General features: G+C 42.2%; 3 protein-coding genes across 3 annotated transcripts in view; 1 reads left to right on the forward strand and 2 right to left on the reverse strand.

Annotated features, from left to right (window-relative positions):
- The window catches only part of LOC112562551, a 3,628-nt gene extending 1,168 nt beyond the window's left edge, over positions 1-2,460 (reverse strand). The window contains exons 1-2 of the mRNA XM_025235843.1: positions 2,205-2,460; positions 1-572 (exon numbers count right to left, since the gene is read on the reverse strand). The exon at positions 1-572 is cut by the window's left edge and continues 1,168 nt beyond it. Of these exons, the coding sequence (XP_025091628.1) occupies positions 1-572; positions 2,205-2,252 (620 nt within the window). The 5' untranslated portion in view covers positions 2,253-2,460. The remainder of the gene's footprint in view (positions 573-2,204) is intronic.
- A 1,277-nt stretch (positions 2,461-3,737) lies between these two features.
- On the reverse strand, positions 3,738-8,675 carry LOC112562552 (glycoprotein-N-acetylgalactosamine 3-beta-galactosyltransferase 1-like). The gene is made up of 6 exons (XM_025235845.1): positions 8,415-8,675; positions 7,530-7,786; positions 6,788-7,062; positions 6,022-6,135; positions 5,008-5,223; positions 3,738-4,625 (listed from the first exon to the last, which is right to left on the reverse strand). The coding sequence occupies exons 1-6, from the start codon at positions 8,423-8,425 to the stop codon at positions 4,503-4,505; spliced, it is 996 nt and encodes a 331-aa protein (XP_025091630.1). The 5' UTR covers positions 8,426-8,675; the 3' UTR covers positions 3,738-4,502.
- A 3,628-nt stretch (positions 8,676-12,303) lies between these two features.
- On the forward strand, positions 12,304-15,190 carry LOC112562553 (galactoside 2-alpha-L-fucosyltransferase 2-like). Its single transcript, XM_025235846.1, has 2 exons — positions 12,304-12,348; positions 13,386-15,190. Exons 1-2 carry the CDS (start codon positions 12,324-12,326, stop codon positions 14,342-14,344), a joined length of 984 nt encoding a protein of 327 aa, XP_025091631.1. The 5' UTR covers positions 12,304-12,323; the 3' UTR covers positions 14,345-15,190.
- The last annotated feature ends 1,529 nt before the right edge of the window (positions 15,191-16,719 follow it).

The raw sequence follows: 16,719 nt of genomic DNA on the forward strand, positions 1-16,719 counted from the left end.
AGAGATACCCGTATGCTGACGTCTGGACCGAGCCCACCCCATCTCCAACCGCTTCCAGGTGGATCGTTCCCTGACCACTGTCCGCTAGAGCGATGGTTACCCGTGTCGAGGCCTAAGGCAAAGCTCCGCCCATTGTCTTGTCTGTCAAAGTTCAAGACATGGTCGCCGTGCAAGCCTCTTAGCAGTTCTCCAAGTTGACCCAAGGGGTGTCCCGTTCTGTCGTTACCTAAGCCACGCCCCTTATCGGATATTTCGTCAACAGAATAAGGTCCTGCGGCATGTAGGTCGGGGTTCAAGCCACCAGCTAAGCCTGGGATGTCTGCAAGACTGCGGAGCACGCTGACAAGTTGCTGGTCTTCCGGTACAGGCGTAGATCCACTGCCCGCCAGGGGGCGCCCACTAAGGCTTCTTAGAAACGAATCTGCATCAGGAGAGAATCTTGGTCCCGTTTCGTCTCCATAGGAACGGGTGCCTTGTGGATTCTGGCGGCCAGCACTTGTCAGTCCCGGGAAATGTGATGCCCTCTGCGAACTTTGTGCAGAAAGTCGATTTGCTGAGCCTCGCAAGCAGCACTGAAAATATAACGATGACAGAATTCGAGAACAGATCGACTTTAGTAGACTTCGAGAAACTGGGACATAGATAACTTGGAATAGGGGCTTACTTGGCTCAAATATAAAATAAACTGATCCTTGAAAATTATGATAACTGAAATTTGTTTTTGTTGGACGGAAGGACCATACCGCTTTGTTGAGACAGACAAACAAACAGGCAGGCAGCTAGCGTGTTCGAAAAAGAAGACTGCCGGTTCGATTCTTGCTTGCGAACAAAACAAGGAGAAGGGTGGACAACTGTCATTCCCAAAGAAAGGCAGAAAACGGACTGAGATGGCGATAGTTGATGTTGATATCATCAGAGGCTTTCACGGACTATCAGGGTTAAATATCTTAATCAATTTTAATAAATAAAAACAATCACTACATTTGGTCCTCACACACACACACGATGACAGGTCTAACAGGAGGGAATGAAAAGTAGCCAAGGGTCCGCACAGACACCCACAAAATAGAATCGCGAGACCTGACACGGGGTGTTTTGTTATTCCTCCAGGAAGACAGACCAGCATATACTTCAAGTCGTACAACAGTCGTGAAATCTTGTGACATTTCCTTTTTACCTACACGACTTCACAGGACATTAAACTTTGCATGTTACTCCCTCCCCCTGTCGGGGAGTCCAGAATAGAGCTTATTAGGTTTTCATGTTCTACATGACATCCATCACGTGGCTGTTGTGTTACTGGCCTTTGTTTGTGGAACAACTTTGTTGTTGTCAGCTTGCATTACTGTTTATTGTTTAGTACTGACTAGCAGAATGTCTTAGTTACTGACCGGCAGTTGTGACTGTCACCGGAGGTTTATTTACTGTCTTTCATTGCTATGTAGAGAGTGTTTGTTGCTGTTGTGTATGTGTTTGTTGTTGACGCGTAGTGTGTGTGTTTGATACTAGAATGTGTGTGTGTGTTCGTTACTAGTATGTTAACAGTGTGTAGTCTGCATTTATTACTAACATAGTGTTTAGTATGTACTTACTAACATCACAACAACAGTGATTATTACTACAGCACACAGGCCGGATGTCACACCTACACACACACAAGCCACAATGGAAGGATACAAGAACTGTGGGAATGGTTAGTCGTGCCCGATGTATACAAACAAAAACAACACAATAAACGTTTTGCTTTGGACTTGTGTTACCTAGCAAATGTAAGCTGATGAAAAAAAAAAAAAAACTGGACCGCCTACTGCCTCGCGAGCTACCTGAGCATACTATGTTCTAAAATAAATAAATAAATAATAAAAAAGCATTTCTAGCAGAAGGTAAATACTTGTACCATTCTTTCATTAAAATGTTGTCCTAGCAAAACAACAGCCTCTGTCATTTGTCATCTGTCATTTGATTTGTCATGATAGTAATAGTCATGTTTGTGGTGAGGTTGACAGTGAAAGTTATCGATGTCATTGTCAACCCTTAATTACAATTAAAAGGGTGGTGTCACATAGCGAGAAATAATGTCACCGGCCAGGCGAAGTTTAGTTTATGTTTATTGTTTACTCAATCGTGTATTCGTCCAAACATAATCCTATTTTCTCTGAAGCTTCTGTGGTGTGAGATGAAAATAATGCGAGGAGACTACATACCAGCGATGTGAAGACCAAGACAAGAAGCACAGGTGAGCTTTTCTCCATTGTGTGTCCGTGTGCATGTGAGAGGGGAATTCACTGCACGTAAGGGAATGGAGGGAAACTCACGGACCCCGGTGTATCTATCATCGTATTACACGCTCCTTGCCTGACAGACAGTCAAGGTATTCTTTTGTTAAATCATCCCCGCCTCCCTTGTTCTTTGTAGTGTTTTTGTCTTTATTTATTTCACGACTTTCCTTTCTTTCTCTCTGTTTTTTAGAATTTATTTGTCATCTTCTCTGTTGTTTTGCTTGCTTTTCTTGGATTTTTTTTCTGTTTACCATTTCTCTCTTTTTATTTATATATATATATCCCTATCTTTCTTTTTATTTTATGTCACTTTATTACTTTTCACATTCACAATTCCCATTTTCTCTCTCTCTCTCTCTTGCTTACACACACGACAAAAGCAAGCCTCTATTGCATGCGTTCACGCACACCAAACGGTAATAAAAATATTCTTATTCATTTAGACCCTTGATGGACTCTCTGTAGTGTTCTCTCCACATCCTGTTGATTCGCGAGACAACTGTATAGTTTACATCCCGCACCACATACGAGAAAAAACAAATTAGCGGAATATGGCTTTTGTCACACAAAAATATAAAATATAAAGTGTGTTCTTGTCAACAAATGTACAGCATGAAAGGAGTTTGGATCCAAGAAGCAGCCGACATCAACGAGTGGACAATGTAAGTATTAAGGACACCGAGGAGGTCAGTAGACTTGTTTCCCACACTTCTGATGCCCTCAACACATCTCCTGCCTTAGGCTCCTAACTTTTTTGTGAGTTTTCTCCTGTAAGCGAGGGTTGGTGCACTTTACCATTTGCTAAGCTGAATGTTTAATGTGTTCTTTCATGTCCCCTGGATCTTAATGTCATGTCAAATGGCAATGAAAGAGTCCAGGCTGTGCTCCGGGCATCAGCGGGCCTTATTATAATTCTATGAAAAAGAGGCTCGCTGCACAGCTCGTTTTAAAACTGTAACAAAAGTTAATTTACAAACTTTAAAAAAAAACTCCGTTTATGCAGTTGAGATACGTCGGGCAAGCCTTACGAAGAGTTGTGCTCACAACAACGAAAGTCTGGCTTAAACAGTTTTATCTCTTTTTGAAACAATTTTAATTATTAAAGTTTTGTTGTGCATATTTTGTTTTAATAAAATTGATTATCTAAATATATTTAAGGCCCGAAAGTGTCTAACATTACAAATGTGTTGTGCAACACGCAGGTGTCCGACACAAAAAAAATGATTGATGGGTTGATGGGTTGAAGATTGATGCTCTGATGGGTAGTTTGATAGATTTACTTCCACTTCAATTTACTTTCAATTGCAATATATTTTTTCTGTTCAGAGCAGTTTTAGCCCCACTTGTTTCTGTTACACGCCATTAAAGTGATTTTCTGTGTAGTTCATGCAAGTCTGTCAAACAGAATTATTACACCTGTGGGTATACATACGATGTGTGTGCGAAAAGTAACGGGACTGGTGTTTTAAATAATTTATTTCAATTCCAAGCAACAAACAACATGGTTTGCACTTCAAGGTAATCTCCTTCTCATGCATCTTGCCATCCTTCTCTACCATGGTTCTATGCACTGTTGGAAGGATTCTGCTGGGACGCCCCTCAGCTCTGTCGGTACGGTCCCCTTGATGACCTCCACGTCTTGAACATGGATCCTCTTGATGACCCCCCTTGATGACCTCCACGTCTTGAACATGGATCCTCTTGATGACCCCCTTGATGACCTCCACGTCTTCAACATGGATCCTCTTGATGACCCCCTTGATGACCTCTGGAACTTGGGGTTGGGGGGAAGGGATAAGTCACATGAAGCAAGAGCCGGTGAATAGGGAGGTTGTTCCAGATAAGTGATGTTGTTCTCAGCCAGATACTGCTGGATGCTCAGGGCGTTGCGAGCTTGTGGTGGTGAAGTCGTGGTGTATAAAACTGACGTACTTGTAAAATGAATAGGGAGATTTTATAATACTAACCGTCAATAATTTTCAACGTCTTTTCCCCCGCATTTCAACATTTTGCACGTTGATCACGTGACCATAGGTAGGAATAAATATCGCGAAATGAAATTAAAAATAAAAAGAGCTGCCACTTTAAATCCTGTGGACAGCGATATAAAATCTGATGAAACACTGGGACTGTCTGGCCTCTACACACCGGAGTCTGTGGAAATGTCAAAGCCAGAAATAGACGGACCTTAATTAATGAAGCTCATGTGTCTGGGCCTGCGGACTAGCCGAACTTATAGCTGAGGCCAAAAGGCCGGAAGCGGTAAATGTAGTAGTAGAGAACCGACATCTGTTGAGGTGTGATGTGATGGAAGCTGATAGCGTGTTCACTGATGTCGTCAGTGCCCTGCAACATTTAAAACACGTTTACTGCAATGTGATTATTTCTTGTAAACAGTTTTTTTCCTTATGTCTTATAAAAATTTTTATTGTGTCTCATAAACAGCTCTTTCATTCAGTTGGCCCCTATCTCCGAACCCCTCATCACTTTTGGTTATCTGTGATGGTCGACCGTTGTGCCGTGATCGTGTGATGACTGCGTAGTAGAACACCTGTAAGTGTGGGTGACATGCGCTGTGAACATTTCCTTCCCGAGAACACATTTGACAGTTTGGCCTGCAGGCCACTGACAGTTGTACCCGCCACAAGCAGGTGAGAGTCTCGCGGAAGCAGGCCAATGAATGTGTCCCAAATAGCATCACGTGACTGTAGACTACAGACAGACTTACCACGTGGAACACCGGCTGGTACGGGTGGAAGTGGCTGCGTCGTTTGTCGTCGAAGGAACTCAGGAGGGTGACCCCCAGCTGCTGTAGGCAGCGCGACATTTCCACGTCCTCGTTGGTCGACTTGGCGATGCACTCGGGTGGCTTGCGTCGTCGGGTGCCGTAGCGCCTGAGGGCTTCTTTGCTCAAAACGTACCCGGCACCGCCGCTCTGGTGACTCTGAATGAAAGAAAAGTATTCAAGCGAATTCTTCAGTTTGACTTGGTCAGAGGTGTGCAAGATTTGTAGACAGAGACGAAAGGATGACTAAACTGTTTGGTTGCTGAGTCCACTACTGGTCGGCGTCTGTAACAACGCTCGCTGCTCAAATAAACTGAGGGGGATAATCAGTTTAGTTTGTCCCCCCCCCCCACTTTTTTTTTTTTTTTTTTTTTTGTCCTTCTTATTTCGTGAAAGGTCTTTTTAAATTCTTTATTCACGAGACAGGCACTCGATATTAGAAAAGTTCCCTATCACGATCCTCCTTTGTTTGCCTCTCTGTATCACGAACAGAAGCAAGCACACACACACACACACAAACAAACACACACACACAAACACACACACAACACACACACACACACACACACACACACAAACACACACACACACAAACAAACACACACACACACACACACACACACACACACACACACAACAAACACACACACACACAACGCACACACACACACACACAAACACACACACACACACACACAAACACACACACACAAACACACACACACAAACACACACACACAAAAACACACACACACAAACACACACACACACACAAACAAACACACACACACAAACACACACACAAACAAACACACACACACAAACACACACAAACACACACACAAACACACACACACACACACACAAACAAACACACACACACACACACCATGTTATCGCAGTTTAAGAGCAGAAGTAAACAAGACACCTGAGCAACAAACAAATACAATAACTGACCACGTCCAGATGAGAGAGATCAAAACGATGACCAGTTAATAGCGGTTCGCTCGCGTTCTTGTCATACAGGAAGTGACGTAAATTCTCCACCACCACAAACGTGTCGTCGTCAGCCTGAAATAATACCCCTTGTCACGTGACTAAAACTACAACATCTATATGTCTATAAACTTGCTGATTTGGTAAATGATAAAAACAGTTTTTTGGAATTACGGATTGATTTTATGTGAATTTGTTTATTACATAAACATTTGTTAATCATGTCTCAGTGATATACTATGATAAGGTAAGTAGTGCCTTCCGAACACGTGACTCTTGTAGTAACTGCTGCACGAACGTTTGCAAAGAAGTAGAGTCTATTTTGAAATTTTACGCACACACACACACACGTGCGCTCTCACGCTTGTGTGTGTGTGTGTGCGAGGGTGTGCGCGCGCAAGTGTGAGTCTCATGTAAAACCTTCAAAGAGAACAAATGGCCTCAATGAGGGTCTCGGGTGGCTTGTTGACCCCTCATGCAAGGAAGGGGTGGCATGTGTTCCGATAGACATGGTGTATGGGGTAGAAGCGTGGAGGTGTTGTGACAGTCCTAAGTGGTGACACCAGTCCGGTGTGACCGGCCGGTTGGCACAGACGTCAATGAGTAATGAATGCCAAGCAAAGATGACAGTTAACAGACGGACACACTACAATCCGTCCGAAGTTTTTGAAACAGAGTTTGAAGTTAAGATTTGTTGTGAGATGGCAGACATCTTATAACCACCGACCTTCATAAACCAGTCCGCCAATGGAAAGTAGTTCTCATAGATGTAGTCAAACGCCTGAGCGGTCTTGCCAAACAAGTGCTCTCTTCCTTCCTTCACGTCTAATCCTATGGTGGGAATCTCCGTGTTGTTGGCTGAACTGAAGAACAACAACAGGTCACACTTGGTGCCCCAGGTCTTCTTCACGGCACGTGCCCTAGGTAACGATTGTGGTGACGTCATGACCCATATCAAAACTCGGACACGTTGCTTCAGCATCTCAGCAACGGACTCGTCGGCTGAAACACGCATTCATTTCAATGATATTACACCGGGTGGAGTCTAAAGATAGTATCACGGTACCCCATGTGTTGTTCGCAAGTGTCCTCGGCGTGGAGTGTGGTCATGATACCCTGGCAGGAGCAAAAGGTCACGTGTGGCTGTCATTAGCTGCTGGTGTCGCCTAATGTGCCTCTGTTGTAGCCTGGATGCAAGCCTCGATTTCGTGGGCAAGAAAGAAACGAAAGACGAAGAAAAGGATTGTAAGGAAGGAATGAAAATGACAGAACCTAAAGTATACATCATCTTAACTTGACACAATATTGTTTTACTGATTTACTTTCTGTGCTATAAGGCTAATAGAAGTTGAACATGAGTGTTGTCTACTTCGTCACAAGGATTCTAATGACCTTAGAAGTTGAAAGTATTCAGCAGCAGCTAATCAAAGAAATGTGTTTATAAACAAGGAGTAAGAGAGCTAGTTTACCCCATTCTACGTTGAAAAATTTGGCTGACTTGCTGTCTTCTGGGTTGTTGACGAAGTCGGCTGACTTGCTGTCTTCTGGGTTGTTGACGAAGTCGGCTGACTTGCTGCTTACAGAGCTGAACATCTTCTCAACATATTTTGCTGTCTGCATGTAACCCACCTTACTGGACACAATGATGATGACTATGACCATCATAGCCATCCCCATGAGAAGACGTTTGTTTGGCATGAAAATCCGCCTGGCGCAGTTTAAAACTCTGAATAAACAAAGTGTTAATTGTGAAATGACATCTTCATGCAGCAAATTTCTTGAGAAAAAAGCATCACCTCCACCAGGTATTACAGATAGTATTACCAACAGGTATTTACATTTTGGCTGTAAATAAAATTCTCTCGGCTGGTATGTAAACTAAAGAATAATTTTTTTATTTCATCGAGAAATGGATGGTTTCTCACAGGGATAACGACGATGACGACGACTACTTTCACAAAGGAAGGGAGGAGACGATAGAGAAAAGAGGGTGTAGAAAGAGAAAAAGGAAGACAGGAAATAAAGGAGTGGTGAAAATGGAGGAACATGTCAGTTTTAAATTTTAGAGTGAACTGATATGTGGATGTGGAGTCATGTCTCTTGGCCTCCTGACTTTTTTGACTCTTGATGCAGTATTGCTACGCCACTCATCATTGTCGTCTTTATTTCCCGCTAAACTAAAGATGTCATTGATAGTTCATGCACGCGATGAAACTTTTCTCAATTACAGCAACGCAAATCTCCTTTGAGCACATCGGATCCTAGAAGTTCGGTCCACGGCGACCATTTTGAATAATTCTGTACATAGGAAATAAATGACCGATGCCACCCATCCTCATGCGAGACACAATTACCGGCTAATCATTGTGCAGCTGCACGTGTCTGTCGCCGGGTAGACACCCGATGCCAGTTGCAGTCTTGTAGTCGTGCGCCGTAACTCTTCCTCATTCCTCGCAGTTGTCTCTAAAGACCATTTCCGCTCGCTCCGTCTGTCGCAACTTGTTTGAAATGGTGCTCTGCCCTGCCATTGCTTGCTGTAAATGTTTATCTGTTTGTGTTTCCGTCAGTTTGTTGACTACGACATAGCATAGTATGTCCACAAGCATTTGTGTCATGTCGTGATGTAATATGTAGTGGGTTGCGTCATACATGGCAATGACGAAGTCCGCTATGTATATTGCGTCACCACAGAAGGTGCACAGGTACTCAGCAGAATTGAAGGCCGGTGTCACGTGCTCGGAAGTTCACCTTGCCTCACAAATCCGCCTCTTTAATGAGCATGCTCATATTGAAATGAAAGTTAGTCCTTTGCTTCAACGAAATCTCGTTCTCCGTCACGTGACCTTATGACGTATCCCCGAGAATGTTTAACAAGCGAAACGAAGAAGTGAGCTGCCAGCAGATTGCATTCTGTCAGGCTGCGTTGGTGAGAAAGAGGGGGGACTGGGTGTTGTTGAGCCAGCAAGTGAGGCTATGTTGTGCCAGCCCTTGTCAACAGATGCCGCATCCACAGAAAGTGTAGTGTGTTGAGACGAGGTCCGAGAACCCTGTGCAGCTCATCCTGACTGTATTTGTTCACTAAACATTTTGTCAACAGAAAAAAGCTTGTATGCTGTGCAATCAGAGGGTTAAGGTTATTGCCCTCTTGCGCTGACACTTAAAATATAATTTTTTTTTCTAGATGTACCTGTTGTAAAACGGTGATATGAGGGCACATGTCAAGACAGCAGCATTCTCATTATTTAGGAACCGTATATATATATTTGACATTCACATGAGTTGCTTTCATTTTATGGTAGATGACTTAGTATCCACTTCCTAGATACCTACATACCTTCCTACCTACATAATGAAGCGATTACATTTTGTGTAACCCTGTCTAAAACATTTTCTAAACAAAACTGCTGGTATTTATATTGACAGATTCACTAGGGATGCTCTATGCTGAAATTTTTACTTTAAGCACATGAAAACTCTCATAATTATATCTAAATACCAGCATCATAAGATCAAGGCCAATGACCAACGGCTTAATACCATGAAGAGGGATGATAAAATTTTTATCACAACCAAGATACATTTAAAAGCTATACATGGAAAAAGTTCGCATACACAATCATGACCATGTTCGTATTGCAACAGAGGATACATCTATATAGTGCTTTGAAAAAAAGTCAACAGAAAGAAGACCGAAGTGATGAGAATCAACAACAAGCAGGAACTCCCAATCCAACTTTAAGGAGAGAACATCCTGGAAACAGACTGCTTCCCGTATCTGGGGAGCTTTGTCAACAAAGATGGCGGAACTGAAGATGACATCAACAAGGCCAGGCATGCTTTCAACAGCCTACGCCCCATCTGGAACTCCTGAGCATATTATCCTTCCACAGTAAGACCCGCATCTTAAGCTCCAATGTGAAAGCTGTCCTACTGTATGGTTCTGAAACCTGGAGAGTGACAAACATCAACAAAAACTCCAGACCTTTACCAACCGATGTCTACGCCATATTCTGGGAATAAGATGGCCTGAAAAGATCTACAACAGCAGCCTGTGGAAAAGAACCAACCAGAATGCCACTAGTCAAGACATCAAAAAGCGCAACTGGGACTGGATAGGACACACCCTGCACAAACCAGCTGACACCAATGCCAAGCAGGCACGTGACTGGAACCCTCAGGGAAAGAGGAGAGCTGGGAGACCAAAGCAGACTTGGAAAAGAACAGTAGAGAGCGAGGCAAAGGACCTGGCAACCACGTGGGCCGAACTGAGGGGACGAACCTATTTAAATCTATTCACCAACCAAGTTCCCTGGACTGCTTGCAGACGATTTTTTTTCAGTCAACTGCTAGAACGAGGCTGGTCGGTAGAAAGCTTCCGGTTAACCCACCGTGGTTTAGCGATTGACATCAATGGGTAAGTCAGCAAAGTCTGCAAGACTAACAACAATAAAGAAACACAAAAGGGGTTCACACTGCTGATGGTACAGTGCAACCTTGCAAGTATCAAATCTTTCGATCTCAGTTTTGTTTTTTTTTGTTTTTTTTTTTTGTTTCTCTTCCGCGGGCAGGTAGGTGTATGGACAGAGCGAGACAAGTGGTGAGCGGCTCTCATTCATGCTACAGGCCGCTCAGACAACAGTTTCAATCCACTGAGAGCTAAGATTTGTTCAAGGCACTTTCAAGAAGAATGCATAAAAAAGGTATTGAACTTATTGTTGTCTCGCTTATTTACCTCTTACTCTTCTCTCTCTGTACATGTTTTAGTTCGCGACCATAAGGCTTCGACAATTCTCACATAGCCGATGACATACCATTTAAAAAAAAACAAATTTAGTTATTAACAATCACTGCATTCATTAAATTACTCTAGAAGTGTATTGATTGAATATTCTTCTTGTTGTTTAAAAGCTCGTTGTTTACGAATAAGCCAAGACCAACACCAGTGCTTTCAGTGCACACCAATCCTCCTTCGCCGACACAGATGATTTAAGCCGTTATTTATTGACATCTACACATGGCAGTGGCGACTTCAGACTTCCTTCCTGCAGCTGCTTCACAAAGTTGTGATGTGGAGCTGTCACAGTAGGATTTTCATGCAGTAAGGCCAGTCTGACATGATTGACATCAGGTGTCTCCAGGAAGCTCAGCTTACAATGACCGTTGGCGTGTTGCTCTCACAAAACTTGAGTTGATGGAACGATGTTTGTATCTGCCAAAGTTGGGCCAGGGTTAGATGCGAGATGAGCTTCCATACAAATGTCATAATAACTTTCAGATATTTTTGGATTCAGAACTGTATTGACTTATAGAAGAGTCCGTGTACTGGCAAGGCTGCATTCACCACATCTTTTCAGTGCGCCTCACCTTCCATTGTCTTCCTTTGTCATCACTGGTCAGCGCAGAGTGCGACTATCTCTGCAGTAATGTTGCGCGTTACAGGTGCAGAAATGACAAACCTTTGCTCTCACTACCGATTTTTTTAACAAGACTAGTACTATCCTGAATATGTAACAAGCAATCACCATCCTGAAAGACAATAAAATACTAAATTTTGAGCAAAAATAAAAACAGAAGGCAAGCCAAGCCACACGTACAAGCGGGGTTTATTTATAAGCGAGGGACCAAGGTGATGCTCATATGTGAACACTTCAGTGATAGTACATCTCCATGTTTATGTGCGATTCATATTATTTATTATGTTATAAGAGAGATTTCAGACTAGTGAAGCAAATAGTTTGTGTTCTAAATAGGTAAAAGTTTGGTTAACAGTGCAACAAAGCAATGCACTTCGGGTAGATTGTCCCAACTGTAAAGGACGCCCAGAACCAGGTCCGATGGCGGGGTGTGGTTGCGGCCCTGTGCTCCACTGGGGGCGAATAGGAACAGGAAGGAGAAGAAGAAGAAATATATTGTCGACATCAAAAGTCTCGTTAAATTCTATTTTCTCGCTGCTCTTCAGGAAGTCAGATCGTCTTCTGGTTCGCCGAGACTGACCGCAGAGAACTCCACAAGAGGCCAAGAGTGAGTCTCGGCAGACATTAGTCCACCTATCTACGTCCATGATATTTTTAACTACGACGCACGTGTACTATACAGGTTGATTTCTGAACACGTGACACGTGACACCTGTCTTGCTGTTCACATGGTTGTGCTACAGCCTTTCTATGACGTTTTCTATTCTTGAGAATGACGTCATCTGAATGACGCACACACAGACTATGACGAACAATATTCTTGGTGAGGTCAGCAGAGGTCAGTCTGCTATGAAGAAAAAAAGGAAATGTTTTGGTAAGTTAGTTTTGGTTTAAACTCAGTGTTTGTGTGTGTGTGTGTGTGTCCATGCATAGAACATGTCTTTAATCCTTCAGTGGAACTGACGAGGGACAAGAGCAACTTTAAAGAACTCCGCCTTAGAGTATCTCTTCTCTCTCCTTCTGTTACAGCTTTACAGGAGACTTCTCCTACATTCCACCTGTTGTTCCTCCACAGACTTTGAGTTTTACATCAGGACTCACAGACTGGTATCCCCTCGGGTGGGGCGTGGGGAGCTCTTCTTCTCTACTCCTACTTTCTGTTTAGCCAGATATCACTTTCCACTCCTCTTAAGGATGTTGCTACCCGGGTTACTGTGGGCAAGGCTACCACAATCTGCTGTGTCTGTCTTCCACCTTCTCCTCGGATCTCCCGACAGGACCTTGATGGTCTTCAGACCCAACTTCCTTTTCCCGTCCTTTTTTTTGAGGGACTACATTGTGTTCTAGGAGATAGACTAGGTGTGATCTGTTTTTATGGAAAGTGATCTCTGCCTTTTAAATGATGGTTTGAACAACTTTTGTTGACCATAAAGCAGCCCTGTGTCGTCATCCCCACATTGCTGCTTGACTTTATCATGACGAACTATATGACAGCGATCATTTTCCCTTAATTATAACAATTGTAACTACTCTGGAACAGGATAACAATTATTCCGAAGGGTTAGAATACGTAGTGAGTGCCTGGCTCACCCAGAATCTCGAGTTTCAGATTCTCCTCTCCAGCCTGCAGTGTGGCTTTAGACAATATCATAGCACCCTGACCATCTGGTCCGTTTTCAAACATTGATAATGGATGTATTTGTGTGGACAGAGAATGTTCTTGAGGGGTAAGACTTGTTGGATTAAAAGATACCAAGAGAATAGATAACGATCTCAAACATTTAGTGTGAAGAAGTCAAAGACAACCATACAGCATGAAATCACTACACACGACCGTCAAATAGTCTTCGTTATCGTCACTTCCCAATCTTTATTAGGTTTGTTAAATTTCGTTATTTATTTATTTTGCAGTTTTGATTGTTTGCGTCCTTCTTGCTGTTCTTGCCTGTGAGGTGTATAGAGGACGCCATCATGTCGTGGAGTTCACACTCTCTGCATTTGCTAGCCTTATGAGCGCTCTAACTGTTGATTCGTTGGACAGGCTCAAAGGTTCCAAGGTTCTCTGCGTATTTTCGTCGGGCAGATTGGGAAATCAGATGTTTCAGTATGCGTCTCTTTTAGGGATTGCACTGAAAACGAACAGGATACCGGTCTTTCTGGAAACGTCGTCTGGTTTACGAGATGTGCTGCGTAATACTTCGATAATTGACAATTCTGTCAGATACTCCAGCCATTGCAACGAGAATTTCGTACGGGAGCGCGTATGTTGCAAATCTTTCCCAGGATTCTTCCAGCTGGATCCAAACAAGAATTATAGGATTGGACGCTACCTGCAGTCGTGGCGATACTTCTTTGAACACGAGGCGGAAATACGCCAAGCGATGAAGTTCAAGGACTCTGTAGTGTCCCAGGCTCAGCAGGTGGTTGACAGCCTGCGACAGAAATACAACCGTACGCTGACAGGCGTCCACGTACGCAGGGGAGACTACCTTTATGTAGAACATCAGGGATATAAGACAGCTCCTTTGACATATCTTTTGCACGCCATGGATTACGTCACAAAACGGTTCGGTGACGTCACTTTTGTTGTCTCCTCGGATGACGTCAGATGGTGCCAGGAACAGTTTGCAAACACAAGTGACGTCATTGTGCTGTCGGCCAACTCAACGCCTGCTGTTGACATGATGACTCTTGCGTCACTGGATCACATGATCATGACGGTGGGCACGTACGGGTGGTGGGCTAGTTTTCTGAACCCCGGGGTCACCGTCTACTACCGAGACTTTGTAGATCCGGGTACACCTCTATCAGAAAGTTTCAACCCGAACGGAACGGACTTCTACTGTCCAGTGTGGATTTCTTTGTCGTGAATGACATCGTCATCGTCATCAGTAGTGTTGCTAGTGAGGGCGTCGCCAATACATCCGGGACAGCCGTGTGGTGATTTCACGTACTTAAGACACTACAATCTCATGTCATCGTTTCTTACTTTCAAATATACTAGTTTTTATAATATTTTTATCATCTATACTCTTTATATGATATTTTAAAGAACTTTCCATAACATCTACAAGTCACGATTTTACTCTGTGACATTATGTGGAATTTTAACAGTCCTTAGTCGGAGGGTATTTTTAATAGGAATATAAATATCTTTTATCTTTTCTGGTCCCTTGTGATCCTCTAAACTGTAAAGAAATCCTAGACATTACAGATTAGAATCCCTTTCTCTAATGTTTATATCACTGCTATAATATAATTTCCTTCATCGTGTATATAAACTTTAAAAACTGAAAATTCAAAATTGTGATTAAATAGGATTAGCAACCCACGTGAGGAAGAAGCATATGAAGCAAGAAGGCAAGAGTAACCGCATTCTGCAGAAATCATTGTTTTGTTCCTGTGAACATATATCACTTGACTGATTTGCATTGAAAACAAGTACCTTTGTTTACACACAGCGAGTGATAGATGCTTCTAATTAAAGACTATTGGAATAGGGAATATATCAAATCAAAGCTACAATTGGAAATGCAGGACATTACTTTACATCATCCTAAAAGTAAGAACAATATAAATAGTATGACACAAACATTTAAGCAAATAAGAATTTTCACCTTGACAAAAAATTTCCATTCATGCCTTCATGAGTGGTAATACATTTCTGGATCTCATCTTTGTTCTTCAATTTCTAAATAAAAAAAAATCTTTTTCTACTGTTTGCTGTGTTCACATATAAACCAGGTCTATGATAAATTTGAAGAACCAATGTATTCATAAACTTAAATCGCAAATATAAAATTGAAGAATACTCATAATCTCAAAGCAAATACACACACAGTACTAGCAGTCATTACTCCTACTCAAACTTCAGCTAATATAGAACGCACCAATACTATACGAATTCTTACTGTAGATTTCCATGTCCTGTCGATTCCAGTGTCAACTTACGCGAAAGGTACCAACTGATACGAGTAGATGTTATTCATAGACATCTTATTCTTTGATACACCCTTCATTGTACGTCGCAAGCAGGTCCTTAACCTTTCTGTACTTGGTTGACCTCATGTCCTCTTTATGTGAGACCACAACCCAGATTCTTGGTCCCGAATGTCTGGGCGATAAATGATGATCAGCCTTTGTCAGGTAGTGTTTAAGCCTTTAAGGTATTAATTTGCTAATTTACCTTCATCTTTTACTTTTTTGTGTTCCAGACATTGTCCTAATATAGCTGAATGATTTCCAGTTAGATCACTTAAAGTAACAGTCAGGACTTAAAGATGACTTTTTTAGGGTATGAAACAAGATTTACATTTTTTTAAAGTTAAGTCCAAGAAGTTGAACAACGAAGTCAAAATATTTTTTTTTTTTTGACGTTTGTTCACACCTTGGTTGCTCCCTGACTTCAGACAGTTGTTGTCGCGTGCATTTAATGTATTGGAGTGTGCCTGCTTCATGAGTGTACACATGAATAAAATCAGCCGATGATCTGACTTCTCATACTATCTACTATATTATAAAACATCATGAGCTCGAAGCAAAGAAAACTAATATTTATGACCTAATTCCATTGTACAGAATAAGAAAAATAAATCAAAAGAAAAAAACAGATTGATCTATTTCTGTAATACAGGGATGGCGAACCTTTTTCAGTCCGAGTGCCAATTATTTCAATTTCCAAGCAATAAAAATTGCTGCGTGCCAAGTCGGTCTACTTAATGACGCCGCTATAGAAACGAAGTGCTACAGCCAGTAACCAGTAAGTTTGCTGCGCGGAAAAAATAAAGCTGCTTAGTATAAAATTATAAATTATAAAATAATACTTATTTATTCAACGTTATTATCCTGACCTACAGATTTTGAAGTCTTGGGGCAGGTCAATCAATGCGACTTCTGCTGTTGTGAGGTAGATGATAACAGTTTGTTATCTGGGGTATACCGTGTATTCTTCAAAGTTACACACGCCGCACTTAAATCATCGGTCAAGTGATTTCTCGCATCTGAATTGATATAATTCATTGTAGAAAATAACGATTCGCATGAGTACGTAGACGAGAAAATTGTCAGAATGGATGCTGCTACTTTTGTCAGAGAATTGAAAGTTTGAGACAGGTCATTCCAGACTTGAAGAATCTCATTTTCTGCCAATATCTGAGGTTCTAATGATCCATTTAACCGTTCACCTTCAATTAATTCAAGTCGTATTCGTAAGTCAATTAATTTGTGTTTCCAAATTGCGCTGGAC

This window comes from Pomacea canaliculata, linkage group LG4, assembly GCF_003073045.1.
Source record: "Pomacea canaliculata isolate SZHN2017 linkage group LG4, ASM307304v1, whole genome shotgun sequence".
Lineage (NCBI taxonomy): Eukaryota > Metazoa > Mollusca > Gastropoda > Architaenioglossa > Ampullariidae > Pomacea > Pomacea canaliculata.